Raw genomic sequence first — 26,389 nt, forward strand, 5'->3', positions numbered from 1 at the left:
AGTTGTAGTTGGTTTGTATTTCCCTGCGTTTGTTGTGTATTTATTGGCCATATTTGTGCCTTCTTTGGAAAAATACCTTTTCAGACCCTTTGCTTGCCTTCCCATTGGGTTGTCTTTTTCTTTTGAGCTGTAAGATTGTTTATCTATTGTGAGTAGCAGACCCTTTACCAGAACGTGACTTACAAATACGTTCTCTCATTTTGTGGGCTGTCTTCTCGCTTTCTTGATGTTATCACTTACAACATGGAAGTTTTTTATTTTGATGAAGTCCAGTTTGTCTGTTTCTTCTTTGGTTGGTGTGCTTTAGGTGTCATAGCTAAGAAACCACTGCCTAGTCCGAGGCATGAAGTTTTACCCATGTTTCTTCTGAAAGTTGTATGTTTTAGCTCTTACATTTAGCTTCGATCCGTTTGGAGCTCATCTTTGTGTGAGGTGTGAGGTAGGGGCCAGGATGTCCAGTTGTCCCAGCACTGTTTGGGTTTATTTCTGAACTCTCAGTTCGATCCCATGTGTCTGTGTCTACGGGGCTGCTTGCTTTCTGTCACTAATGCCTTTTGCTTTGAACTCAGTACTGTCAACGTAAGAAAAGTGTTTTATGAGTTGCAGGGGAATGTTTCCTGTCTCAACACAAACATGCATGTAACGAGGAGTGGGTGTGCAAATCACGCGTCTGCACTGGCCTTGTGAGAAGTCCCGAGAATGTGGGGCCACATTTGAGCCCAAAGAATCGAACTGAGACGCCCAGGAGATTGCGCTGGAGCTGGGCTCCCAGGGCCAGGACAGCTCCTGGCTCCTCGCCTGTGGGTGCTGCTGGCTGGGCTCCGGTTTCTCCTGGGCCACAGTGTCTCAGAGGTGGTGACCTCAGGGGACTGTCCCTAAAGGGGCCGATAAACAAGAGGAGCCTCATAGAGCAGGGTCCGTGGGCTCTGGAGCAAGGCTGAGATGGAGGTGCTGGGCTGTCGTCTGCTCAGCCAGGGCCTGGCGCGGTGTAGGTGCCGTGCAGGCGTTTGCTGCCGTGATGGTTGTTCAGTCTCTACGTGCTGCCCTGTGACCCAGTGCTCCTGGTCCCCTGAGTTAACTCCTGTCCTGAGCTGCTCCTGCCCGGCTCTCCTCAAAGTGAGCTCCTGTATCTTTGTGGCTGAACCTTCCGGAAGCTTGTCCTCAGTAAGGGTAGTACGCTTCACTTTCCACAATGGCCCTCCGTGTAGCCAGCCTGCCACGCGATGAGGCTCCGGTGCTCAGCAGATGGTTTGGGGACTGAGGTACCTGGCACCCAGACAGGACCCAGGTGACCCCGAGGAGCAGGCAGGGCAGTAGAGGCCCAGAGGGCCCTTGGGATCTGGGCAGGAGGCACCACTGAAGGGCTGGATGGGGCCCGTGAGGGCCAGAGGGCGAACATGGTGACACCCTGGGCCTGGCCTCGGCCTGCCGTCCGCCGGGGCCCTGGCCTGCACAGAGGGGACCCGTCTCTGTCTTCCAGGAGTTCATCCGTGAGGGCTGCCTTCACAAGCTCACCAGGAAGGGCCTGCAGCAGAGGATGTTCTTTCTGGTAGGTGGACGCAGCCGCTCTGGGAAAGGCTGTGCCAGCACTTGGGCCAGGTGGGCAGCCTCAGAATCAGACGAGCCCAGTGAGGGTCACAGAACACACCGCAGGCCAGCGTCGTCCTGAGCCTGGCTCTGGGCACCTGTCTGCGGATGCGCGAAGCCAGCAGATAGTTCCATGCCCGTGGCTGCAGGGATGTCCACTCCGGCCGAGCCGCCGGCTCCCGGGGTCTTGCTCTATAGCTCCGATCCCGGGAGCTGAGCCGTCCCGGCGAGTCCCTGCCGCCACCAGCCTTCCTGCCGTCACCCCTTCCTCATGTCCAGTTAGTAGACCCAGACCTCGGCTTCCTGTCTGAGGGGTGACCGGACCAGGATGTGGCTGGTTCACGGGGTACTGGTCAGAATAACTGTGTGACTCCAGCAAGCTGAATGGATCCGATAACCCTGTGGGCCCTTGGAGTTGAAATTGTTCTGACAGTTATGACATTAAAACCCTGTTTTTAAATGCATTTATCTAAAGCTGCTCATCTCAGTTCTCAGACATGTTGCTGTACACGAGCAGAGGTGTCTCGGGGACCAGCCACTTCCGGATCCGGGGCCTCCTCCCGCTGCGTGGCATGCTGGTGAGTGCTGGGAACCGGCTGGGGTGTTTGGGGTTCAGCAGCCAGCTACCTTAAAAGCGCCTGCTGGTCTGTTTCTGCTTGTTGTGGTTACTGTTCTTGGTGCTCAAACAGCCCCGCTGTGGCCCCTCCAGGCTCGGTCCTAGGGTCACCGCCTGCACCTGCTGGACAAGCCTCTAACTCACCTTTTCCTCCTGCTGCCCCAGGAGCCTTTGGTGGGAGAGGCAGTGAACGACCCCAGGCAGGCGCCGGGGCCACTCTGCCGCAGAAAGGGTGGGAGCTGACACCAGTTTTGAAAGAGAAAACCAACCACCAAGTTTTAAGACAGCAGAGTTTATACTTCTTTGATTTGCATCTCTTTCTCTTACACTGACAGTTTGATCCTGCCTGGCCTCATTACCTCATTAGTTCTCTCTCTCTCTCTCTCTCTCTCTCTCTCACACACACACACACACACACACACCCCATAATACAGTCAAACGTGCCCTCTCCGGGTTGTTCAGTCGGTCAGAGCATCGTCCTGTACGCCAGAAGGCTGCAGGATCGAATCTCCCTCCCTGTCCCTCCCTCCCTCCACATAACCCTCTCTCCCCAACCCCTTCCTCTCTCTAAAACACCTGGTGAGGATTATTCAAAAAACAAGAAACAAAAACAGACACCACCACCGATCAGGAAGCCCCCAGTGAGCTCGCCTGGCTCCTTCCCTCCGTGTCCTGCGCTCAGTCCTGCGATGAGTCTGGTGCGGCCTCTGGTCTGCCCTTCGCCCCGTCTCCACTCTGTCTGCGGGGCTGGGCTGCCAGGGCCCTACTGCTCTGGAGGCCCTGCCCCCACCCCTGCCTGGCACGTCCTGTCTCATACTGTCACCACTGCCAGGGGACCGTGTAAAGTCTCTGATGAGCAGACAAGCTTCATGTTCATGTGATCCAGTTGTTGGCCTTTGTGGTCAGTGCTTTCTGTGCCTGACGAGGGCAGCGTGTGAAGGTCCTGGAGAGACCCCCCCACAGATGTCCGTGAGCTGTCCAGTCGCCTGTGTAAGGCTGTGCTCACCAGAAGCCATGCTTGGAGACAGTGAAGACAAGAACCACGTTCAGGGTTCGCCGTAAGATGTGCCACGGGCCCTGGCCGGTGTGCTCAGTGGTTAGAGCGTCGGCCCGCGGACCAGAGCGTCGTAGGCTCCCTTCCAGCCAAGGGCACGTACCTCAGTTGCGGTTCGTCCCCAGCCCTAGTTAACCAATCGATGTCTCTCACGTCAGTGTTTCTCTCTCTCTCTACCCCTACCCCCTTCCACTCTGTCTAAAGATAAATGGAAAAATAGCCTCAGGTGAGGATTAAAAATCGAAGGTGTGCCATGGGTCTCCTGAGGCCCCTCCCCCCTCCGGCCCAGGTGTCCGCGGTGGGTCTGGGCAGGCCCTGCTGGGTGCATGGCCCGCGGCTCCATGTCTCTGCTCAGAGCGGCCTGCACCCTGTTGTCTTCACGGGTGTGGGTGCCTTGCCTTCCCGCCCTCCCAGCTCCTCGGCAGCTCTGGCTCTCAGCAAGGAGGGACAGTTTGAAAGAGTTCACCTGTCATCATTGGAAACAAACCCCTCTGTTTCAGAGTATACTTTCAAAAATGACACTTTCATGATAGAAAAAAAATAACTGAAAATGTAAAACAAAAATCAGTCCGTGTGTCCACCCAGCAATAAGCCCTGGCAACATCCAGCCCGTCTAGCTTCATGTGTGGGCTGAGGGAACTGGGCTTTACGCACTGTTCTGACCTGCGCTGGCTTTGCGTAGGGACGCACCCCCAGCTGCTCTTTCGTCCCCGAGCCCCACCACCTGGCGCAGGGGTGCGGGACGGGGCCGCCTGCTTACCTGACACACCCTGCGCCGCACATCCGGGCTGCACCTGGCGTCCCGGGATTAGCCGCGGTGCCAGGCTGCCTCTGCCCACCCTGCCCACGTTCTGCACAGACCCCGAAGGCCCTGGTGGGCGCAGCGTGCCCTCGGCGGGTGTGCTGCTGCTCCGTGGGCATCGGGGCACCGCCCACTGAGCTCGTCTGAGGCTGGGGTTCCCATGCCTTTCTGTTTGGTGGGTGGAGCAGCCCTGGGCCCTGGCGAGGCTGGCGGCCGTCTCCGGGCACACGCCAGGAGGCACTTGGGTCTGTTGGCTGTGTGCTCACTGGTGAGACGTTCAGGGAGGCCGGCCACCTTCAGGGTCAGAGACGCTTTCCCAGTCAGCAGCCCTTTCCTTTGCCTGCAGTGTGGGTCCGGCTCGCGAACTGAAGTCCACCTGACAGGGGCCGTGTTCGTCTTGTCCCCGGAGCAGCATGAGGCGATTCCCGTTGAGGGAGTGAGTGTGGGCGTTTTCACGAGTCAGATCTGTCCGTCTTCTCCTCCCGGGCTCGTCCCCGGCCTGGGCTCAGGAAGGCCTTTCCTTGCCCAGAGTGTTGGCACCATGTTCCCTGGGACACTTCTGTTTCATTTTTCCCATTCAGTTAACCTACCTAAAATGTTCCGTTGGATGTTACTAGACGGGGACTCGACATCCTCTGCCCCTACCGGCAGTTTCCCTGTTGTTCGCTGGACCCTCCGTCTTCTCGCTGATCTGAGGCCCCCTTGACCACACGAAAGCCCTGCTTTTCACGGTCGGGCTTGCTGGGCCTGTCTTCACGTCTCCACACTCTTCTGATTCATGGTGTTATGGGGGACGGTCACTGTCTGGGGAACAGCTTCCATCCCTTACTGGTCCTACTTTTTAAAAATGCTACTCTCAAGTATTTAATTCTTGCAGTAGGTTTCTGAATGCATTTGGACAAATTCCTTCGGAAACACCATTGAGATCCCACTGAGATTACATTGCAGTCTTGTGCCACTTAATGCCGGGATGTGTGTTTGGGAACCGTCCATTCTGTGCTACATCGTGTGGCTGTCCGCACACCTGCACAGACCCAGGTGGCTCGCCCGGCACACCCGGCGCCGTGGTGCCGCCTCCTGCTCTCGGGCTGCAGTCCGTGCTGCACCTGGCCGCGCTGAGTACCATGGGCCACTGTAACAGTGCTGTTTGTACATCTAAGCACAGGAGAGGTGCCATAAAAATACGGTATGGCCCTGGCCTGTTGGGCTCAGAGGTTAGAGCATCGGCCCGTGGTCCAGAGAGACCCGGGTTCGGTTCCTGCTACGGGCACGTATCTCGGTTGCAGTTTGTTCCCGGCCCCGGTTGGGGTTGTGTGGGTGGCAACCATTCGATGTGTCCCTTTCACGTCGATGTTTCTCTCTCTCCCTCCCGCTCTGAGGATAAATGCAAAATGTCCTTGGGTGAGGATTTGAAAAAAAATACATTATAAAAGATAAAAGTGGCCCTGGCCGGTTTGGCTCAGCGGTTAGAGTGTCGGCCTGCGGTCCCGAGAGACCCGGGTTCAGTTCCCGCTAAGGGCATGTACCTCGGTTGCAGTTTGTCCCCGGCCCTGGTTGGTCGTGCGGGTGGCAGCCACTCGATGTGTCCCTTTCACATCGATGTTTCTCTCTCTCTCTCTCTTCCTCTCTCTCCCTCCCACTCTATCTGAACAAAAAATGGAAAAATGTCCTCAGGAGAGGATTAAAAAATAATAATAATAAAAGATAAAAGTGGAAAAAAGGTAAAAAGCGGTACACCTGACTAGGGCACTCACCATGAGCGGAGACTGCAGGACGGCAGGTTGCTCTAAGTCCGCAGGTGGTGCGTGAGCACGAGGGTCTGGGCATCGCTGCACAGTTGTGGGCCGTGTAACCCTGTGCACTGAGGTGCACCCAGCTTATAGGGCAACACAAGATGAAGCCAAGCACAAGAGAAAATGACATCGAGATGCCGTAAACACGTGATACGCGCGGCTACTGCAGTGCAACACAGCTGCTGTCTTACACGAGCTGGTTCAGTCCAAACGGACACTCGGCGACGGAGAGTGTAGCGAGTACGTAAACCAGCAACACAGAAATGTGTTAGTATCACATACGTACACAATTGAGTTGCTGTGCTTCCGTACGACTGGTGGTGGTGGGCTTGTACCAGCACCGCCCACATGTAACGTGTTGTGCTGGGCCATTGTGACCGCGGCGTCATGCGGTGAGGGGACTTTTCAGCCCGGTTGCGATCTTGTAGGACCAGTGTATGCAGCCTGTTGTTGACAGACGTGCCGTTCGGCAGTTAACTGTAAAATCACATATTGACGTGGGGGGACACTAACACCTTGACACCTGCTGCTGCTGGCCGTCGCTCGTGTAACTTTAGATCATTTCTGTCCAGTGTGAGGCTCCATGGTTGGCATCCCGCAGGCCCTGCGCAGGGAGCGGTCTGAGCTGTGGGGTGATCTGTGGGGAAGGATCACCTTTGTCATGTCAACATAGTTTCCTTCTGATTCTATTTAAGAGATATCAGAAGTAACATGTTGGGCCTGAGCAAAGTTTTCAGCATTTAGAGAAATGGGCATTGTTCTCCCTGTGACGCTTTGACAAGGTGATTTCTGTTATCAGCTCCCCGGGTCCAGCATCTTGCATTCCTAGAACAGCTGTTGGCCCCAGGACACTCTCCTGTCTGCTTTAGGTTTGACAAGGTAGTATGTTATTTCGAAGTTATCTCCTTTAGCTATTTATAGCTGAGATCACTCTGTATAGGTTTTTCTTTCCATCTGACTTTGTCAGGTTTTGGTGCCAAGTTTATAAAGTGAGTTGTCCAACCCCCTCTCTATGAAAATGCTCAACATTTCTTCCTGTGCTTGATTTTCAGCTAATAGTGCTGGACCCACCGGTGAGTAGTGGGCGCCTGACCCACGGCTCGCCCCGCTGGGTGGCAGGTGCCGTGGCGTGGGGACCCCCGTAGCCCTGTAGTCAGCTAGACTTGGGCAGCACAGACCGTTCCGGCAGCCAGCCGTGCCAGCCAGCCTGCTCCCGGCCCGACTCTGCCTCTGCTCCCCCCACAGGTCGAAGAAAGCGAGAGCGAGTGGCCTGTTCCACACAGTTTCACTATCTGCGCAGCTCAGAAAACAGTCGTGGTGGCGGCCAGGTGAGAGCCTCCGTGTCTGCACCCCGGTGGGCCCCGGGGTCCAGGAGCAGGGGCTTCCCTGCCGTGACCTGAGCCCCTCTGCGTGGCAGGAGTGTCATCCCCACGCTTGTAGGAGTGAAGTGTGCCCCTGACGGGGTGGGGGCACAGCTCAGGAGCCAGCGGCCACTTCCCCCTGGTCCGCATCAGACCAACACCAAGGAAAGGGGCTGAGCTCGGAGGTGAGGGGCAGCCCGCCTCTGCCGTCAGCCTATGTGTTGTGCTCAGCCCCTCCCTGGAGGAGCCAGGTGTCCCAGGCTAGTCTCTCCTCTCAGGCAGGTGTCTGGCCCTCACCAGAAAAAATGATCCAGGAACAAACTACCTCGTAGAGAGCCCCAATCCACATGGAAGTGCTGTCCTCCCTCCTCCTGCCCCTGGCACCCCCAGAGGGGCACAGGCTGGGTCACCAGCTACGTCCCGAAAGCCCTCTGGACCCACCAGACAGGTGTTCTGACCTGTCCCTGAGATTGTCCAGGCCCCACAGGCTGGCTCTGAGCCTCGCCTCCCCCTCCCCCCAGCACGCGGAGGGAGAAGGAGAAGTGGATGCGAGACCTGAACGGCGCCATTGAAGCGGCCAAGGGCAGCGGCGACGGGGCCCTGGCTCTGCCCAGCAGCGCAGTGGGCCCTCCTCCCCGCGGTGAGTTCTGGCAGGGCCCTGGAGACCCCTGCCCGAGGAAGCTTTTTCAGGAATTGGCTTCTGCGAGCACAGTCTCCCACTAAGCCCACACGCTCTTCACAAGGGAGATTCCGGGCAGCCAGAAGGGTGTGCTCTTCTGGGGGAAGCCCCTGCCGGCTTGCTCTCTAGGAACAGCCCCCTGCTCCCAGGGCCGGTCACCAGGTGGTCCTGTTCTCAGCAGAGGGCTCACTTCTCCCCCAGGGCCCTCCGATGAGGTCTCTCTGGAGCAGGAGTCAGAAGAAGATGCCCGTGGCGCCCAGGGCTCCTCCGAGGAGCCGTACCAGCACCGGGCCAACACCACAGTGCACGTGTGCTGGTACCGGAACACCAGCGTCTCCAGAGCTGACCACAGCGCAGCTGTTGAGGTGCGAGGTGTGGCTGGCACAGAACCTCTGCCTGTGCTGCCTGCGGGTCGGGGACCCTGGAGATCCCAGGTGGCAGGGCTGGGCCCGGCCGTGACAAACCGCCTCCTGATCTCTCCGTTTGGGCAAGAAGTTTGCTTGGAAAGTCCCCTTGGGCACAGCAGCCCAGGGTTTGCCAGGGCTGTGGGGCGACAGTCACCCTCAGGACTTGTGCAGCCTGTGTGCTTGGAGAACCAGGAGGCTGTGTCCTGCGTGCCATGGACAGGGCCTGTCACCAGGGGTCGCTGTTTCTCTGCCTCCCTCCCTGGGAGTGGAGCCCGGTGCAGACCGTTGGGAGCCCTCAGCTGTAGGTGGACCCGACACACAGGTGCACGTGAACAGGAGCGTCCCCTGGGCTCGGGCAGCAGCCTGGACATTCCAGCCACCTGTGCTGTCCCCTCGTCAGTGGGTGCTCGCCTGAGTGTGGGGCGGTACACAGATGTGCTCGGGACCTGTGTCACCCCAGGGGGAGGGCGACGGAGAGTGGTGTGCTGGCGAGGGGCAGGCAGGGTGAAAGGCGGGGTGCAGTGTTCTGCCCTGGGCCAGGGCTCCCATCGCAGCTCAGCCCCAAGTCTACCCAGCGATGCCATGCCCAGGCTGGGGCTACATCCCTGCCCCCATCCAGCATGTGACAGAACCTTTCAGACGAAACCCCCATGGTCTCTGAGGAGACTCCAGGAGGGAACTAGGAGGGTGGCTGCTCTGGTGGCTGGGGTCTCGGGGTCCTCATGCACTTCCACTTGTCTCTAGAACCAGCTTTCAGGGTATCTGCTAAGGAAGTTCAAAAACAGTAATGGCTGGCAGAAGCTCTGGGTGGTCTTCACCAATTTCTGCTTGTTCTTCTACAAGACACATCAGGTAGGGGCGCTCACTGGGGTCTGGGGAGCCACGCCCACGGTGCCCTTCTGTCTGTCTCACCTCGGAATCTCCCGACCCTCTCCCAGGGTCGCTCAGCCTGGGGGTCCATTTGACCCCACTGCCACGGAAGGGGAGGGGGGTGGCCGGGGAGCACCCATGGAGCCAGGCTGTTCCGCCTTCCAGGACGACTACCCCCTGGCCAGCCTCCCCCTGCTGGGCTACAGCGTGAGCACCCCCAGGGAGGCCGACGGCATCCACAAGGAGCACGTCTTCAAGCTGCAGTTCAAATCCCATGTCTACTTCTTCCGGGCCGAGAGCAAGTACACGTTTGGGAGGTAACTGCCACCGGCAGCCTGGTTCTCCTGCTCCTGCTCCCAGCGGGGCTGGGCCTGGGCCTGGTTCTCCTGCTCCCAGCGGGGCTGGAGGCCAGGGCCCAGGCCGGGCCATCTCATCCCACGCAGGGACTGCACCCGGCTTCCCGGGTTTCACTGCCCTCGTCTTTTCCCATTCACTCCATATTTTGGGTCACTCTCGGAAAGATATTTGAGCACACGCCCATTGTCAGATGTCCAGAAAGTGCCGTGCTTCCCAAGCAAGTGTCCTGGGCATTCTGACGGGCTGACCCCTTCCCCAGGTGGATGGAGGTGATCGAGAGAGCCAGCAGCTCGCCTGGGAAGGCCGGGTCCCCCCAGGAGGAGGCATGAAGCCATCCCGCCTGGATGAGGACAGAGCCAGTCAGCCCATCGGCACAGGCCGTCTACTGCTCATCCCGCCTTCCCAGCAGTGGACCAGCAGTGCGGGTGGGCCTGAGTGACATCTGGGAGGGCAGTGTCCTTGAGGACCCAGAGCAGTCCCTTGGCTGTGGAGCTGAGAACACGGAAGTGGACACACAAGCCCAGCGCCAGGTGCTGACCAAGCTGGTGCTCACGGGCCCTCTCTTCCAGAACAGGGCCATGCTGAGCACTGGCTCTGAGCAGGGACTGGGGGCCCGCACCCGCCCACTGCAGCTGTGCACAGGCCTCAGGTCACAGCTGCACAAAGTCCAGCAGAAGCCACTCTGGTGCCCACCCCACAGACCTCTGGAGAAGTGGAACCCGAAGATCCATGTGGCCCTGGGAGGGTGAGGGCCTCTAATTTATTAGTACTCAGTGTTTCTTAACAAGTGTAAGTTGACGAACATGCCTTTGTCATGCTTGTGTGTGTGGCTGAGAATAAAGGGCATCTTTCTGCACCCAGGATGCCTGCTGCCCTCTGTTCGGTCCTGTTCCCTCCGAGGTCAGTGTGTGCTGTGACGAGCCAGGAACGAGGCACCCCAAGGGGAGATGGGGTTGTCAGAACCTGGCCTGGGTTTCCTCCCACTACCAGCACATCTTCAGTTCAGGTCTTTATTGAAAGTGGCAGGAGCCTCACAAAGTCCTATGAAAACTAACACCTTAACCTCGGAGTACAGGGGGCAGCAAGGGAGTTCAGTTCTGAAACAAGAAGTTCCGGCCGACACGTGTACTTACGAGAAGACACGGCACCTGACCCAGCACCACAAGGGGGGCGGCCTGGGAGGTGGAGCAGGCCGTCTGCCGGCAGCCTGCACCGTGGTTCAGGGCTGCTTCTCCAGGAGCCCGAGGGGCTGCGCAGCTCTCCCTGAGTCTCTGCTGCAGGCGCCTCAGCCCAGCCGGGAAGGAGAGGCAGGACAGCCCTCGGCACGGGGGGCGGGGCTCGTCCCACTAGGGGTTGCAGGTCGGTGCGGTCTGTACAGAGGTCAAAACAAGACCCTTCTCTCCCCTCTGCACAAGCAGCAGCTTCAGCGGGTGGACGGCAGGTGGTTTCTGTTGTGTGAAAACCTAGGGGAGGGGCCCGGCCCGGTCACGGCCCAGCTCCAGGGCAGGCCCCACCGGGAGCCACCAGGCGGCCGGCTGAGGTCAGCAGCACAGCCAGCCCGTGAGGGGGACGGGGCACCGCCCACTGAGCCCAGTGATGGCAAGAAACACCACCCTCCCCTCTCCAGCCCTGAAGCTACAAAGCAAAAAGGAAGAGGCCTCCAGAGTGACTCTGAGCCCGTCCTGGCCCCGCCCCAGCCCCTCACCTCTGCACCCGCTCCACCAGATGGGCCATCAGCTTGTCGGAGATGCCAGGGCAGGACTCCTCGGCCAGGCTGAAGGCGTTCTCCAGCTCCTCCAGGGCCCCCACACCCCCGCCGCTCTGCCTGTGCTTCTCCTTGAGCTGTGGACAGACCACCAGGGGCCTGGTCAGGCTTGTGCTGCAGGCTCTCGGCCCCTCCTGTGACTTCACTGGAGGCCCTCACGGTCCTTCCACTGCAAAGCCAGGACAGCTGGGTCCCACCAAGAACCTGAGGCTTCTGGTCAGGAATCCAGCCAACCCACAGGGAGGTGCTACCTTGGAGTCTCAGGTCTTGGTTCTCAAGAGGGGTCTCTGCCAGCCCCCGTCCGTTGGCGACCCAGCTACCCACAGGGCTTCCACCCAGCTAGGGGAACAGCTCAGGGGCAGGCCCAGAAGACTTGGGAAGAGACCAGAAACCACTCCCAGAGTGTGCCTGCTGTGACCCGCAGGCTAGAGGGACGGCAGCTGACCCCCGGCCTCCACGCTGCCCTGAGCTGTGGGAACCACTGACCTGGCCAGGACAGGTGAGACAGGTCAACATGGCTCTCCCTGCCACACCCCCCGCCAGACAGCCCAGCCCACAAACAGGACTCCCAGGGGGTGCCCTGCCAGCCTGGGTGCTCCCCAGGGGCTCACTGTGGAGGCTGCAGCAGCCTACAGGTCCCCCCACCCCCAACCACCTCCGACACACACATACTCCCAGCTGCCTAGGAGACGGCAGCCAGACCTCAGCGCCTGCCACCCCCACCAGGCCCTGCCCCACCTTCCTCGGGAAGGCTCTGCTGCACCGTCCCCTTCCCTGGACTCCAGGTGCTGCCGTTACTCTGGGGTGGGAACTGGTTGCATGTCTTATTGCTGGCCCTAGTCCAGGGTGTGGGGGCTCCCAGCTGCATCATACTCCTGGGGTGCTACCGACTGCCATCACCAGGTGACATAGACACAGTCACCCTGAAGCAAGAAGTAGACCTCCCAGATGCTTCTGGTCACCCTGTGTGTCTGCAGTTCAAAGCCATCCTGGGACCACAGGAGACAGGCAGGCCAGGGAACTTGAACACACCACATTAGGGCAATCTGTCCCAGCTGCTCCTATTCCTGCTGGTACAAAGCCCGGCCCGCGGTCAAAGCACTGTGAATGCTAAGGGACCTGGGAACGCTGTGTACCGGGGGCTACAGCCTCCTGCCCCACAACACCCCCAGCCTAGCCCTCACCTCTCCAAAGACGGGCCGCACCAGAGTGGACAGGCACTGCGACCGCGGCTGCCTCTTGACGGGCTCCGCAGACTGCAACAGCAAGGCCACGGCGGGTGAGCAGGGCAGATGCGCTCCCCACCACCTCCCCGGGCCTCCTCAAAAGACACAGCCTGGGGAGCACAAGCCCCCTCCCAGCACTGCAGGGCTGGGCCTGGGGAACGCACCTTCTGGGGGCCGTGCAGGGCCACCCCCTTGTGCAGCTTGCTGTGTGGGCTGGGCCGGATGGTTGGGGGAAACGTCCAGATGGGGCCCTGTTCTCCGTCCTCAGCGTCTCCATCACTGCAGAGGAGAGTGCAGAGTCAGAAGGGCCCTCGGGGCCAGGATTCAGGGGGGTGGTCCTGGGCACACACCTCTCAGCAACCCCCCACCCCACTTTCTGAGGCAGCCTCATGGCCCTAAATGCTGGGAAAGGCCCTGCCAGGCTGCAGGAGCCAAGTGACCACACAGGCCCCCATAGCACCCCGAGGGACAAGAGACCCACACGTCGGAGTCCTCGGAGCTGGACTCCTCGCCGTGCCCCTCGGACTTCCAGCGCTTGTAGCGGTCGATGAGCTCCGTCAGGAAGGAGGTCTTCCTGGTGTAGCGCGTGATGAACTTGTGCTTCAGCAGCTCTCTGGCGGTGGGCCTCTGCGGGGGCACGATCAGGGAGGAGGCTGGCTGAGCTCCTCCGACTCCTGGAGCTCGGGCCCCAGGTAGCAAGGCTGGGGACGGGCCAGACACCGGGCTCTCTGGCAGGACCGGTGAAGGATTCCGGGGGAGGGCTCCACGCTGTCCATCCCAGGCCAAAACCCTCTAGGAGCTTCCCCAGATCCTGGACGAGGTGGGGCCTCGGCCCTGTCACCTCCCACCCCCACCACAGATGCCCCTCGAGGGCTGGAAAGCTTACAAATCGGGGGTCCTTGTTGAGGCAGGCCTCCACAAACTCCTTGAAGGGCTTGCTGTGGTGGCCCTCCAGCGTGGGCGGGCTGTTCTTGGGGATCAGGAACAGGACGCGCATGGGGTGGAGGTCAGAGTTCGGAGGCTCACCCTTGGCCAGCTCGATGGCCGTGATCCCCAGCGACCAGATGTCGGCCTGGACAGAGCCACACAGGACATTTGCCGCCAGGGGCACCGAGCCCTGCCCAACCACCCTCACACCTGCCGGGCCCACCTTGAAATCATAGGCTGACTGCTTGATGACTTCGGGGGCCATCCAGAAGGGGGTGCCCACAAACGTGTTCCTCTTGATCTGCGTGTCCGTGAGCTGCCCCGCCACCCCGAAGTCGGCCAGCTTCACGTCTCCCTGCTCCGAGAGCAGCACGTTGGCAGCTGCTCAACACAGGGGGGCAGAGCGTCACCCTCGGAGTGCGCAGACCCCACCCCCCGTGAGCAGCTGTGGAGACGCCTACTGGCAGCCACCTGCCTCCGGGGCACCGGCAGGGCTGTCCCTGGGGCCTCAGCTTGTCTGCTCCTCTAGCAGGGAGATGGGGCCAGGCCTGTGCTCTCAGCAAGTGCCAGGGGCCCACCCTGTGCAGCCCCCCAGCCCGAGCTCCAGGGCCCTGCCAGACACAGCAGCTGCCCTTTTCTTCCAAACTGCCCAACAGGCAGGGGACCTTGACCCTGACCCTTCCCCTGGGTCCACCCAGCCACATCCTTCCGGGACACTCAGCGGGCAGACCTGCACCTGACATAAAGAGCAGGCGCTTGGCCTAACAGGTGCTGTCATGCTAGGAGTGCAGTGTGCTTGCCGCGCGGGGACGTGGCGCTAAGAAAGGGCTACCAGGTACTGGCTGTGTCTGCAGGCCGTGCTCAGGTGCCAGTGGGCACTGTGCTACCAGGGTGCCCACTCCCCAGATGTCCGCACCAGCCACATGCCCACAGCAACCTGCCACCTCACGCCCTGCCTTTCTAGGGTCACGGGGCCCGGGGCCCGGGGCCCAGGCAGGGGCCGCGCCCGAGGGACCTTTGATGTCTCTGTGGATCTTGCGCTCCGAGTGCAGGTAGTCCAGGCCCTTCAGGATCTCCCGCAGGATGGTGGCGATGTAGGTCTCCTCCAGGGGGCCTGGCTTCAGCTGCAGACGGACGCAGGGCCTCAGGCTCCTCCACCGAGGCCGACCACCCTTCCTACCACACCACCCCAGACCCTCACCAAGGCCGGAGCTCAACCCCTCTCCGCCAGCGGAGGGTGACCCTACCCCATTAACCACTTTGGAAATGAAGTTTCAGGTGCAGGTCAGGAGGCTGTTTTTAGACAACATACACTACCTTCACCTTCGCTGTAAAGGTAACAGATGAACACGGGGTCCCAGCCACACTCCTAAGCCTGTGGACTGGGGACGCTCACCCCCTGCCCCCCGGGCCAGAAGAGGCCCAGGACCTTCAGCAGCACGAGGCTATTAAAGTAGCACTTTGTCTGGGCTTCGCCAGCTCCTGACACGAGGCGCCAGGGCAGTGGAGGAGCCCAGGGGCCGGGACCAGCTGGGACAGCCCACAGCCTCCTCCGCCCGGCCCCGCCCTGCAAGCTGCCCACTGCTGTGGCCCGAGCCTCACCAGGTCCAGTGCGGAGCCGCCGCCCAGGTACTCCATGATGATCCACAGCTTCGTGCTCTGGCCACAGAAACGCCTGTCAGCACGTGGCAGCGAGCAGGGCGCCCGAGGCCCCACGATACACACTCCCCAGCAGGGCTCCGGCCCCGGGGAGCCCACCCAGGGAGGGCTCCAGCAGCCTGCCCGCTCCCTCCCACCACACTCCTGCCCCAGCAGCTCTGCACAGACCGAGCGTCGTCCACTCTGCAGCAGCTCGTCAAAGCCAGGCTGGGAAGACAGCCGCCCCCCCAGCACTCGGCCTCGATGCACCCCCACTATGTGCCCTGGGCAGGCCCCCTGAGCTGGCACTGGGTTCTGCTGCAGGGGACCCAGAGTGCTCCCACAGGGCCTCACAAATGCCGTCCCACGGGGGCTGTCCAGCCAGTGGGTCAAACACCAATTCAGACCCTGCAGGCTCTGCTTATGCCCTGCCTTGCCGGGGCCCCCTCAGGATGAGACCAGAGCCTCCCACACACCTGCCTGGCCCTCGGGGCTGTTGTTTCAGGGGCCCGCTCCACTGCGTCCATGCTCAGTGGCCGGGGCCCTCGCCTCAGACCATGCTTCTCCTCCCCACTCTCGCAGCATGGGGGAGGTGCAGGGCCGGAGCTCAGCCCCGAGAGCCCTGAGCACCAGAGCACAGCCCGCCCCGCACCTTCAGGTAGGAGCCGAAGTAGCGCGTGATGTAGGGGCTGTCGCACTGGCTGAGCACGGTGATCTCCTGCTGGATGTCCTCGATCTCGTCCTCCGCCTCCTCCAGGTCGATGATCTTGATGGCCACCACCTCCTTGGTGCGGTTGTCGATGCCCTTGAACACCTCCCCGAAGGAGCCCTTGCCGATGCGGTCCAGCTTGGTGAAGAGCTCCTCGGGGTCCACGCGCGAGTGCTGTGGGGACACAGTGGGCGCCTGTCAGGGGACCCTCGGGCCAGGAGCAGCCAGGTGCTCACCAGGTTCTTTCAACTTCCAGTTCAGAAAACCTCAATGTGCCCCACACCAGGAAGGTCCTCAGAGTGCAGAGGCCTGGGTCCAGGGTGGGGGGGCATGGAGCAGAAACAGGGGCCATGGTCATGCCCGCGGCCCACCCCCCTGCGGGGGGGACCAGCGAAGCAGGGACGGGTTCCCAGGGACGAGGAGGTGCAGCGTGGAGATTCTGGCAGTGGGGCCATCCTGCAGGGAGCAAACTGCATAAACGCCAGGGGCTTAGTTCGTGAAATGTCCACACTGACTCATCAGCTGTAACTAACACCCCGGAGTGACCTGAACTCTCGCTCCTTTTCCTGTAAACCTAAAACTGCTCTAAAACAGTCTCTCAATTAAACAAAACACCCCGTGTGCATGAACACACCACGCCCCTCAGGAAGGCTTCCCTGAACCCTCCACCCAGCCCTCAGGACTGCTCCTTCACACCAGCACAAAGCGTGACCCTGGACACTCAAGTATCACAGAAAACTGCCCCACATGGTCCTCAGATTTAAACACAAACAAGGCCTGTGTTGCAGAGCTGGTACCCAGCATGGGGTCGGCAGAGGGCTGTGTGCCCCTCAGTGCATCAGGCTCAGAGGGCTCAGTGTGGGGGCTGCATGCAGGACAGAAACACTAAAGAGCTAGCCAGGGCCACCCTGGGTGTCCCAGCTCCTGCCCACATGCTTCCTGGGCTCCTGAGGATGCTGCGCTCCATTTGCCACCACAGACCACGTTCTCAGAGAGCAAGGTTGGTCCCGCAGGTGCGGTGACAAGAGCCCGGTGCCCAGGGCCCACGTGTGGTTTAGCAGCTGTGGGCAAAGCCGGGGAAGGGCTGGGGGTGGAAGTCGAGCATCTTGTCTGGACAGAGGCAGAAAGGTTTCCAAGGCCCATAGGCCTCAAGTCCCCCAGGACACACCTCCCTCCAACAAGACCACCTCACCCCACCCAAGCACCTATACCAGGGCCAATGTAGCGACAAAGATCACACCTGTTGCCTGGGTGCTGAGGCGCAGGCCCGGGGAGGAAGTGCTCCCCTCGGAGCCCACGCTCACCCCGCGCTCAGATCCAGGCAGAGCCCCAGCCCGGCCCAGCCTGCTCCAAGCAGAGACCACATGTCAATCAGAAGCTGACGGTGACCTGCCTTCCTGGGGATCCTGACCAGGAGGGAGGAAGGGGACACAAAGCCACATACCTGTGAACACACGCAGATGATTCTGGGCACCGGGTATGCCAGAGAGTGAGGGCTGCCGGCGGCAGCCCTGGGTGTCTTGTTTGAGGCAGCAGGCACTGCCACGGCCAGGGGCCAGAAGCAGAATCTCAACACAGAACCCTCCCCAACAAAGCAGGCTGGGCAAGGCCAGGGGCTGTGGCCACAGGCAGGTGCCCCAGCAGGCTGAGTTGTCCCCTGGCTCCCTGGTAAGGAATGTGGCCCTTCTCACTCGCGCATGGGAACTGACAGCCCAGTGCACGTGGAGGAAAGGGCAACCTCAGATGAGTGCGCCCAGCTGCTGCCGGAAGCCCCAAAGCTAAGGGGGGGCAGGTCGGGAAAAGCGAGCACAGCCCAGGTCCCTCAGGGCAGGCTGCCCAGCCTCGTCTCCTCCGCGTGTTCTGACTGGCGTGGCTTCACATCACATCTGCTCAGCCCTCTTCAGGGTGGGGATGGCCGGTGGGGACGTGGGTCACGAGATTAGACCCAATCCCAGCCCAGAGAACAGCCTCTCATCAATGAATGGCCCACACTGCTGACCACGCAGCAATCGGCACGACACACCTTCCGGCTGGAGAGAGAGCTGGCTCCAGCCTGGCGGGGACCTGGGTGGGAGACCTTGCTGCTCCCTGCTCAGCTCTGGCCCCGTGTGGGATGTGCTCTGGAAAGGGCCCTTCTGCCCGCCCCCCACTGACCCAAACAGTGCTCCACAGTGCCCAATGGTGGCCGGCAGGCCTGCCCCCTGTGCCAGCTCGAGTGGGGGCGGCCCTGCAAGACACCAGCTGTGCAGAGACTCCAGTGCAGCTGGGGCCGTGACTGTTCTGTCGCTGCAAGGACAGGCCCGCTCCTGCTAAGGGGGCCTGAGACCCGAGGACTTGGGCCCGGGCCTGGCAGCACCTGGTCAGCACTGCCCTTCTAGCTCTCAGGGCCCCACCAGCACTCCAGCCTCTGCTGACGACCATCCCCCGCTCGCGCTGCTGAGAAGCACTCACTGCTCTGCACACAGCGCTGGGCCGAGTCTGGCCCACCACAGCCACCCAAGGAAAACCAACGCAGCACGCGCAGACCGCACCGCCGTGAGCAGAACAGAGCACCCCTAAGCCAGAGTCCACGCTTGACATGGAAGGGGAACCCCAACCCTCAACTCTCACATGCTTTGGGTCCCCACTTCTGCAGCCCAGTCAGCTGAGCAGACAGGGTGTGACAGGGACAGCCCTTTCCCGCCCCACGGAGAAAGAAGGGCAGCAGCTCCCCAGTCTGGTGATGCTCATGGTCTGACAATCACTCAGCTCACTCAGCTGGCTCAGGTGGTCATGACCTCCATTCTCCAAAGCAGCGCTGGCACTGTCAGAGCTGGGCACACCATGCGCAATGCGTCTGCCGTTAGTCACCCCACAAAATAAGAGGAGCCGAGCTGTCCCCAGTGAACACCCGCAGCCACTCGGGCCCTGCAGGCAGGGTGGCCCCGAGGTGAGTGGAAGAGGCAGGGCAGCACAGGCTGTGGGGAACCTCCCCAAAGGGCCAGTGACAGCCTTCTCAAGAGAAAGCACTGTCTTATCAGGCTTCCTGCCGCTGACAAAGGCTGAGTCTCTCCGCCCCTGGAAGGACAAAGGGGGCTTCCTTTCTTTGGGGTCTCTTCCCCAGCTCCTCCGCACCCGTGCTCCCACCCAGGTCTCACTGGGCCCCAGGCAGAGCACCAAGCACCATCAGCACACAGGTACAGGGCAGCTCACAGCTCCAATCTCTCACTCCAGGACCCAGAAAAGGCATTCCTACAGTTCTTAAAACTAAGCTGGAGACAGACTTTTCTCCCAGCATCTTAGTCATGAGTTTATCAGACTCCCAATGTCAGACATGAATGAAAAGTCTGGAAGCATAATTCACCATCAGTCAGCAAGCCCGGTTCGCATTTGTGATCACAGCTGGTTCCAGATGCCCTGCCCAACAGCTGTGCCTGGCCTCCCTGGCTCCCGCTCCTCCTGGCCATACACGGACGCAAGCCTTCCGCACGCATCCCCGCTGACCCGAACACGGTGCGAGCCGGAAGACGACTCTCTCTCAGAGGGCCTCCCAACACTGCAGCAGTCGGCCTAAGTCTGCGAAGCCGGCATGTCAAGGGGAACACCAGCAAACATGGAGGGTGCAGGGACACCTGCCACCAGGTGGTTTACTCCACTTCAAATCACCGTCACACCACACTTGCTTTGAAATAACAGAACGGGGAGGTACAGGCCACAGGCCCCCACGTGCACCTCCCTTTCTGGCACCAGCAACAGGTCCTCATTTCAGGTAAACTACAGAGGGTCCACCAATCAGCTGAGCTGCAAAGTACAAGAACCAATCAACCCAAGAAGAAAGACAGCGACACCGGGCATGTCCAGGTCGGCACCCTTGGCCTGGGAAAATCAGGTTCTGCAGACTAGTCTTCACCTCCCCCCAACGGAAGCGCTCACACAGGTGTCCTCTGCTCCATCAGTCCCGGCCGCTCTCACTGCCCCTCAGGGAGGGCCCCCCAGAACCCCCACCCCGGCCGATAAAGCCCAGGCCCAGCCTCCAGAGCGCAGGTGTGGACTCCGACCTTGACCTTCGCTGCCCTGCAGATCCAGGTTCCGTCCTGCCCCGCCCTGTTCCTGAGCCAGGTCTCTGCAACCTGCCGCTGACCTCGAACCGGGCTCCCTGAGTCGGCCCAGAGTCCGGCCAGTGCAGCCCCTGAGGGTCGCCCCCACTCCGCCCACACGCGTGCACCCCAAGAGTCTCCTGGAAGGCTCCTCCTTGCACCCCACACACCCGGGGGGGCGGTCCTCTGAAGCCTAGGACGACGTAGGAGACACACTTCTTGGAGCGGGAGATGTCTCTGCGGTCAGTGCTGCCGTCCCGTCCGGGCCCAGCGCGCGCGCCCACCGCCCGGAAGCCACCCTCACCTGGCTGGCAAATCCCCGGAGGTGAGCCATGTCTGCGCCGCCCTCAGACCATCCGCCGCAGCCCCGGGAGGCCCCGGATGCCGCCCGAGGCTCTGGAGCCCGGCTCGCTCGCTTCAGTCCACTGCGGGGAGAGCAGGCCAGCTCGGTGCCCGCTCGGGGCGCACGGGCTCCCGGGCCGGGCAGCCGCCCCTTCCGCGACCGTCTGGGAACAGGCTGGGGGAGGGGCGGGGACCCCGGGACCAGCCCGACGGCAGCCCGCCCGCACCCGACGGCCCCCGAGGGCAGCGCCGACGGCGGGCAGCCCCGAGGCCCCTCCCACCTCGGCCCGGCCGGGCGCTGCCCGCAGGCCCGCGCCCCCGGCCCCGCCCCCGCCGCCTCCCGCCCCACCGCCCCCTCCGCTCGCCCCCTCCCCAACCGCCGCAGGCGCGAGCTCGCCCGGCAGCGCGCCCACCTCCGGGGGGCTCCATCCCGGCCTCCCCCGGCCCGCTCCGCAGTGCCCGCGCAGGCTCCCACCCGCAGCCTCCGCTCGCCCCGGGACCCGGGCCCTCCAACCCGCGAAGCAGCGGCAGTGGCGGCGACGGCCGGAGAAAGGCCGGCGGCGGCGGCGACGGCGAGGGCGGAGCGCGGCGCCGTGGCCCAGCGCGGGGCTCTCTGGGACACCGAGTCCCGCCGCTCGGCCCGCGCCGGGGTGGCTGCCGGCGCTGGACTCCAAGTCCCGGCAGGCCACGGGGCGGGGCGGGGCCGTGCGCGCAGGCGCGCCGCGGGGCCCGCTGGGACTCCGAGTCCGGCTTCCTGAGAGGCTCTGGACTACGTATCCCGGCAGGCCGCGGGGCGGGGCGGGGCTGGAGGTGGGGCCGCCCTCCGCCCCTCCCGCTCGCCTCCCTCGGTCCTCGTGCTCCGTCCTGCCCCCGCGCGCCGGCCGGTTCTCTGCACCCCGCGCACCGTGGAGGCCGTGGGCCCGGGTGCAGGGAGGCAGGGACCCACGAGCCGGCCGCGTCCACACAGCCCAGGAGGCCGCAGCCTGAACAGGGAGCGCAGCCTGACACCTGCCGCCGGACGGGACCGGGAGGGCGGACGCGCGTCGCAGCCAGCCGGACAGAAGGACAGACGCGCTGTGACTCCACCGGTCGGTGGTCCCCGGAGGAGTCGGGTGCACAGGGACAGCGAGTGGACGGCGGGGGCGGGGGTCTAATGCCGACAGAGGGTCAGCTTTGCAAAGCGAGGAGTTCCGAGGACGGGGGCGGCCCAGCGGGCCGGACTGCGCCGCGGGCAGGGCGGGGGCAGGTGTGGTGCCTCCGGCCACGCTCTACGGGAACCGGCAGCGCCGGAGTTGGGTTCAGCCCCGGCCGGCGGCTCGCTTGGTTGGAGCGCCCTCCTGTGCACCGAAAGGGGGCGGTTCGGTCCGCCGGGCGCAGACCCAGATTTCGGTTCGTCCCGGGGGCGTGCAGGAGGCAGCCCGGAGTCTCTGTCCGTCTGTCTGTCTGCCTCTCTCGTCCGTGTTGCTTTCTCTCCCGCCCTCTAAAAATAAAAAATCAATAAAACATTTTTTTAATTTTGAGGAATTAAGTTCTGACACCTGCTGCGAATAACCGTAAACCATTGTGCTAAGAGAAGTAAGCCAGTCACGGGGGAAATGCTGTACGATTCCCCTCGTATAAGGTGTCAACAACAGTCCCGTTCGAGGGATAGGCAGTAGCCCTGGCCGCGTGGCCCACCCTCCGAAGGGCCACGGGTTCGATTCCCAGTCAAGGGCACGAACGTGGGTTGCAGGTTTGATCCCCAGCCCTGATCGGGGAGTGCGGGAGGCAGCCACAATCAATGTGTCTCTTTCATATGGATGTTTCTCTCTCTCTCCCCCACACCTCTAAAAAAATTAATGGAAAAAAATATCCTCAAGTAAAGATGAACAACAACAAAAAAGCCAAGCTGACTACATTCCCATTCCTGGGCATTCACCCCGTTGAAAAGAAAACTGGTCTTCACAAAAAAGCCTGTATGTACATAAGTGTCCAAAGGATGTCTATGATCAGAGCCCCAAGCTAGGGACCTCCTCGGTGCTTCAGCCAGGAATGGGTGGCCTGAAATTCCGTGCCTGGGATCCCCCGCTGATGCAGCTACTTGGGGTACCTGAGAGATGTGTAAGAGAAGGAGGCCAGTCCGCAATTCCAGAGGAGGCATTGTCAAGAGGACAACAGCTGCGAGGGAGGACAGACAGTGGCTTCCCGGGGCTGGGGAGCAGCCTGCACCTACAGCGGAGTGGTGTGAGGGGATTTCTGGGGTGACAGAGCTGCTCTGCATCCTGATGGTGGTGGGGGTCCCACAAAGCTATCTGTACATTTACCGTAGAACTGAACACTAAAAAACACAATTTCACTGTACATATTTTTTTTAATTTAAATTAACAACAGTCCTTCCATATCCAAGATGGAGTCAGTATTGCACTTTCATACATATGTGCGTGTACACAGACTTGTGATTCGTATACATGACTGCACACAGTTCAAATCAATTCCAATAAGGTCTCTGCGTTATCCTTGGTTGGCTTGTCTCTTTTTCCTCTTGCCATTTAGGTGCTGAAGAAATCCCCCACCTGTCCTGTGGAGGGCCCCAGATGGAACTTTGCAAATAGACCCCCACCCCCCCAAACCCTCGTCCCCCTTGCCGTACTGGTTCACCTCTCAGACCTGTCCTGTGATGTCAGAGTTGGACTCGAGGCTCCGTTGTTTCCGGGAGGAGGCCCAGGTGACTGCTCACATCCCCCCAAATGGAGAGACAGCAGCATGTCTTCCTGGAAAGGCCTGGAATCCAGGGCATGTGAGCATGTCCAGCAGGCGCCCAGATCCTGTCTGCACTGCCCAGGGTGAGCCTGGAGGGCCCTAAAATTGTGCAGAAGTGGGGCTGGGGAGGGACTGGAGGAAGGTGCGGCCCCCAGGGACTGCTGCCCCCCCCCCATGAGGAGGGACAGCTTCCTGGTGTCTCTTCTTAAGGGCACTAACATCATAGGGACCCCATCCTCATGATCTTGTCTAACCTTAGTTACACCGCAGTGGCTCCATCTCCAAATACCATCGCATTGGGGTTTAACCTATGAATTTTGGGGACACAATCCAGTCCGCAGCAGTCATTCGAAAAGAATATGCTAGAAACAGAACCGTCAGGGCCCAGAAGCAAAGCCCGAGGAGAGCGGCCCAGCCAGCGTGGGCGGGGCAGCCTGCTGCAGGGAGGGAACAGCCAGAGGCAGCCCCATCCGTCAGGACTTCCTTTCTTTTCGGTTCAAACTGGACTCGTCTAGCACCCTGACTCCCCCACCTCCCTCTCCCTTGCATGTCTGCTCCCTTAATCAGTAAGCCCTCAGGACAATGAGGCCCTGGTTTGCACCAAGTAATCTTAGAAACCAAGCCTGGGGTCTGATGACCACAGAGTTTCAGTCACATTAGAGATCACATCTAGGCCTGAGTTTTGTTTCAGCCCCAGGCCCCCACCCACCACATCCTGGAGAAACCAGACAGAGCAACTCCAGACGGAGCTGATAGCAGGATCTGACCCACTGACCAAGGACCCTGGCTCCGGCCAGTCCTTAGAGACCATGACCCTGCCCATGACCCCAATGCCCTTAGTCGTCATGACTAATGATTTCCCCCCATATGACCCCTCCCCCGGAAGCCATGGGGAACCAGGGTCCTGCGAACAATCTCACCTGTTACTCGGGTGGGTGTGGCACCTTTACTCACCTGGCTGCAAACTCCTGTACTTGCTTGATTGGGCTTTGTGGCCCACAGGTTAGCAGACCCCTTGAGTCTGGTGACGGCCGAGGGAAGACAAGGTGGGGAAGGAAGGAAGTCTTCCCACCGCCTCCAGCAGGGCCGCCAGGTCGGAGGCTGGCGTGGTGGGCAGGGTGGCGCCCAGCTCCTCCTGAGGGGCCGGCAGCAGGTCCCGGCGGGGGGCGGGGCTGCAGCATGGAGGCCGCCTCAGTGCAGGTGAGGCGTGGGCAGAGCCGCAGGTATCAGGTAGCAGGTCCTCTACGGGCTGGTGGGGAAGAAAAGACGCCTGAGGGGGCCTGGTGAGCCTTCCGAGCTCCAGAAGCTGGGGAACTCCCGAGGTCCCTCCACCACAGCCCTGCTCGTGGGGGGCCCAGGCCACGGAGTCTCGTGCCGACCCGGCAAGGGAGGGGCCACTCTGCCACCGGAGTTCACGTTCTCCTTGATTCTCCAGGCCCCTGGCCCCAGGTGGGACGCTTTCTCTCCCGTCCACTCCCTCCGGCCCTGTCCGGCTCTGTGGCCGTGAGTGATCCCAGTCACATGGTGACCCTGGTGCTGGGGTCAGAACTCTGCTGGGACCTCTGGTTCAGGGCGTGTGGTTGGGGGGAGGCAGCCTGGAAGTTTCTGTCCAGGTGAGGGCTCTTCTGGCCATTTCTGGGGTCGAACTGATTCACATGGGGGTCAGGAGCACAGCCTGTGTGGGGGAGGCAAGATGAGCCGTGATTCTCAGACTTCACCTTCCCCTGGGAGAGGGCCCTGAGGTCCTGAGCCAGGCCAGGGAGGGGCAGGTCCGAGGAGGTCAGGAACTTCCGGTGCACAGACGGCCTGGGTGGGCGGGGGCTTCTCGTTATGGGACAGACACAGCCACGGAGGGTGTCAGGGCACCAGGGAAACCCTCAGGACCCAGAGTTAGGGAGAAACCAGGTCTCAGAACTGCACACAGATTCTGTGTAAATGTGTGCATTTTTTTGAGCTGGGAAGAAATAGGTCAAAACACAGTCCTCGCCCTGGCCGGTTTGGCTCAGCGGTTAGAGTTTCGGCCCGTGGACCAGAGAGTCCCGGGTTCAGTGACCGCTAAGGACGCGTACCTTGGTTGCCATTCATCCCAGGCCTCAGTTGGGGTCGTGTGGGTGGCAGCCAGTCGATGTGTCTCTCTCTCTCCCGCTCTATCTGAAGATAAATGCAGCAATGTCCTTGGGTGAGGATCAAAACAAAACAAAAACACCGTCCTCATCTCTACACAGTGCTATGGCTTAAAATTTTTCTCCTTATGTGCTTTTCTGATTTTGTAAGTATACTGTAGTGACCAGGTTTTACTGTTACAGCCACAAAAATATGTTGTCTTTGGCAGCTGGCCATGACTTTGAAATCTCAGAACAATGCAGAGTGTTTGAAAACAACATATCTGTGCATAAAGAAGGCCTCCAGGTCTCAGGAAGGGGGGAACGGCGGAAGAAAAAGAACTCCTGTCAGGAGAAAACAATCGTCCAGACAGGAGGAAAAGGGGCCCCTGGCCTCCTGTCCCTGCCAGTGCCTGACCAGGCCTGCTCCCGTCCACCCGGCTGCACTGGGGGCCCCCGGGGAGGTGGGCCTGGCCCCGGCCCAGCTGCAGGTGGTTGTTAGGCTCCCACATGGCGGCCACGGCTTTGTGAGCTACGGACACAAGGTGCAGCCGCCCCCGCGTGTTCCCTCTGCGGGCACCTGGCTGGCGGGTCCACACTGTGACCGGCCAGCTGCACCCCACGCCTCGGGTTAACCAGGGGCCTGTGGTCCCAGCCAAGAGGAAAAACCTTTGTGTTTTCTGTGGATTTTGTGAAGGGGGATCCCGGGGCTGCTGGGCCCAGACCAGAGGCCTTTCCACTCTGCAGCCAGCTCCAGAGGGTGCCCAGAGGTCTCCGGCCCCATGAAGGGGTGTGGGCCCCCCCACCAGGGGTCAAAGCTGCCTTCTCTCAGGCAAGGCCCCGCCTTCCCTGCCCACCTGCCGCTCATGCCCCCCCAATCTTCCCTCCCTGCCTGTCACCCCGTTGATCCCAGCCTCAGTGACTCCCTCCTGGTGCTGAGGAGACAGTGCGGCCCTGGAGGATCTGGTAACCTTGGTGGGGGTGCTGTGCCCAGTGCCCACTCTCAGATCCTCAGAACTCACAGCAGCCTCAGGCCCTGCCCTGCACAGGAAGTCCACGCCCTGTTGCCTCCCCTAGCAGACCTCTGCACCCTTTCCCAGGGAGCTGTGCAACCCCGGGGGAGGATCTGGCTCACCCAAGGGCACTGGGCCCATGCCAGTGTTCCGGCCATCATGCCTCCAGTGCCCAGTGACGCCCTGCAGAGTGGGCACCTCACAAACGTTCAGCACAGAGACCAACCCGGGGAAGGGAAGAATGTGGCCTGCTAGGCCTCCCTGGGTGCATGGGGAGGTCACCCACCACCAGGATGGCCAAGCCAGACGCCTCGCAGCCCAGGTTG

At 61.2% G+C, this 26,389-nt stretch overlaps 2 protein-coding genes across 4 annotated transcripts in view; one reads left to right on the forward strand and one right to left on the reverse strand.

Annotated features, from left to right (window-relative positions):
- Window positions 1-10,031, forward strand: part of FARP2 (FERM, ARH/RhoGEF and pleckstrin domain protein 2) — a 109,618-nt gene extending 99,587 nt beyond the window's left edge. The window contains exons 23-30 of the mRNA XM_036253674.1: window positions 1,481-1,549; window positions 2,076-2,165; window positions 7,098-7,180; window positions 7,735-7,853; window positions 8,094-8,257; window positions 9,044-9,151; window positions 9,335-9,486; window positions 9,786-10,031. Of these exons, the coding sequence (XP_036109567.1) occupies window positions 1,481-1,549; window positions 2,076-2,165; window positions 7,098-7,180; window positions 7,735-7,853; window positions 8,094-8,257; window positions 9,044-9,151; window positions 9,335-9,486; window positions 9,786-9,855 (855 nt within the window). The 3' untranslated portion in view covers window positions 9,856-10,031. The remainder of the gene's footprint in view (window positions 1-1,480; window positions 1,550-2,075; window positions 2,166-7,097; window positions 7,181-7,734; window positions 7,854-8,093; window positions 8,258-9,043; window positions 9,152-9,334; window positions 9,487-9,785) is intronic.
- Window positions 10,032-10,132: 101 nt separating this feature from the next.
- Window positions 10,133-20,742, reverse strand: STK25 (serine/threonine kinase 25). 3 transcript variants are annotated; one of them, XM_036253671.1, is made up of 12 exons: window positions 20,685-20,742; window positions 20,172-20,292; window positions 15,735-15,965; window positions 15,047-15,103; window positions 14,460-14,568; window positions 13,668-13,825; window positions 13,404-13,589; window positions 12,999-13,144; window positions 12,682-12,796; window positions 12,476-12,547; window positions 11,232-11,368; window positions 10,134-10,989 (listed from the first exon to the last, which is right to left on the reverse strand). In XM_036253671.1, exons 2-12 carry the CDS (start codon window positions 20,199-20,201, stop codon window positions 10,950-10,952), a joined length of 1,281 nt encoding a protein of 426 aa, XP_036109564.1. In that variant the 5' UTR covers window positions 20,202-20,292; window positions 20,685-20,742; the 3' UTR covers window positions 10,134-10,949. The 3 variants fall into 3 exon arrangements, with proteins under 3 accessions (XP_036109565.1, XP_036109564.1, XP_036109563.1); XM_036253670.1 differs by having other exon boundaries at window positions 20,623-20,742; XM_036253672.1 differs by lacking the exon at window positions 12,476-12,547 and having other exon boundaries at window positions 10,133-10,989; window positions 20,623-20,742.
- Window positions 20,743-26,389: the final 5,647 nt, after the last annotated feature.

Source organism: Molossus molossus, unplaced genomic scaffold (assembly GCF_014108415.1).
Source record: "Molossus molossus isolate mMolMol1 unplaced genomic scaffold, mMolMol1.p scaffold_m16_p_11, whole genome shotgun sequence".
In the NCBI taxonomy this organism is placed as follows: domain Eukaryota; kingdom Metazoa; phylum Chordata; class Mammalia; order Chiroptera; family Molossidae; genus Molossus; species Molossus molossus.

Coding starts and splice junctions, on each gene's coding strand:
- STK25 (XM_036253671.1), bottom strand. CDS start 20,201: ATGGCTCACCTCCGGGGATTTGCCAGCCAG. Junction 15,966..20,171: donor TCCGGGGATTTGCCAGCCAG/GTGAGGGTGGCT, acceptor GTGTCCCCACAG/CACTCGCGCGTGGACCCCGA. Junction 11,369..12,475: donor TGCGGCCCGTCTTTGGAGAG/GTGAGGGCTAGG, acceptor GTCTGTCCACAG/CTCAAGGAGAAGCACAGGCA.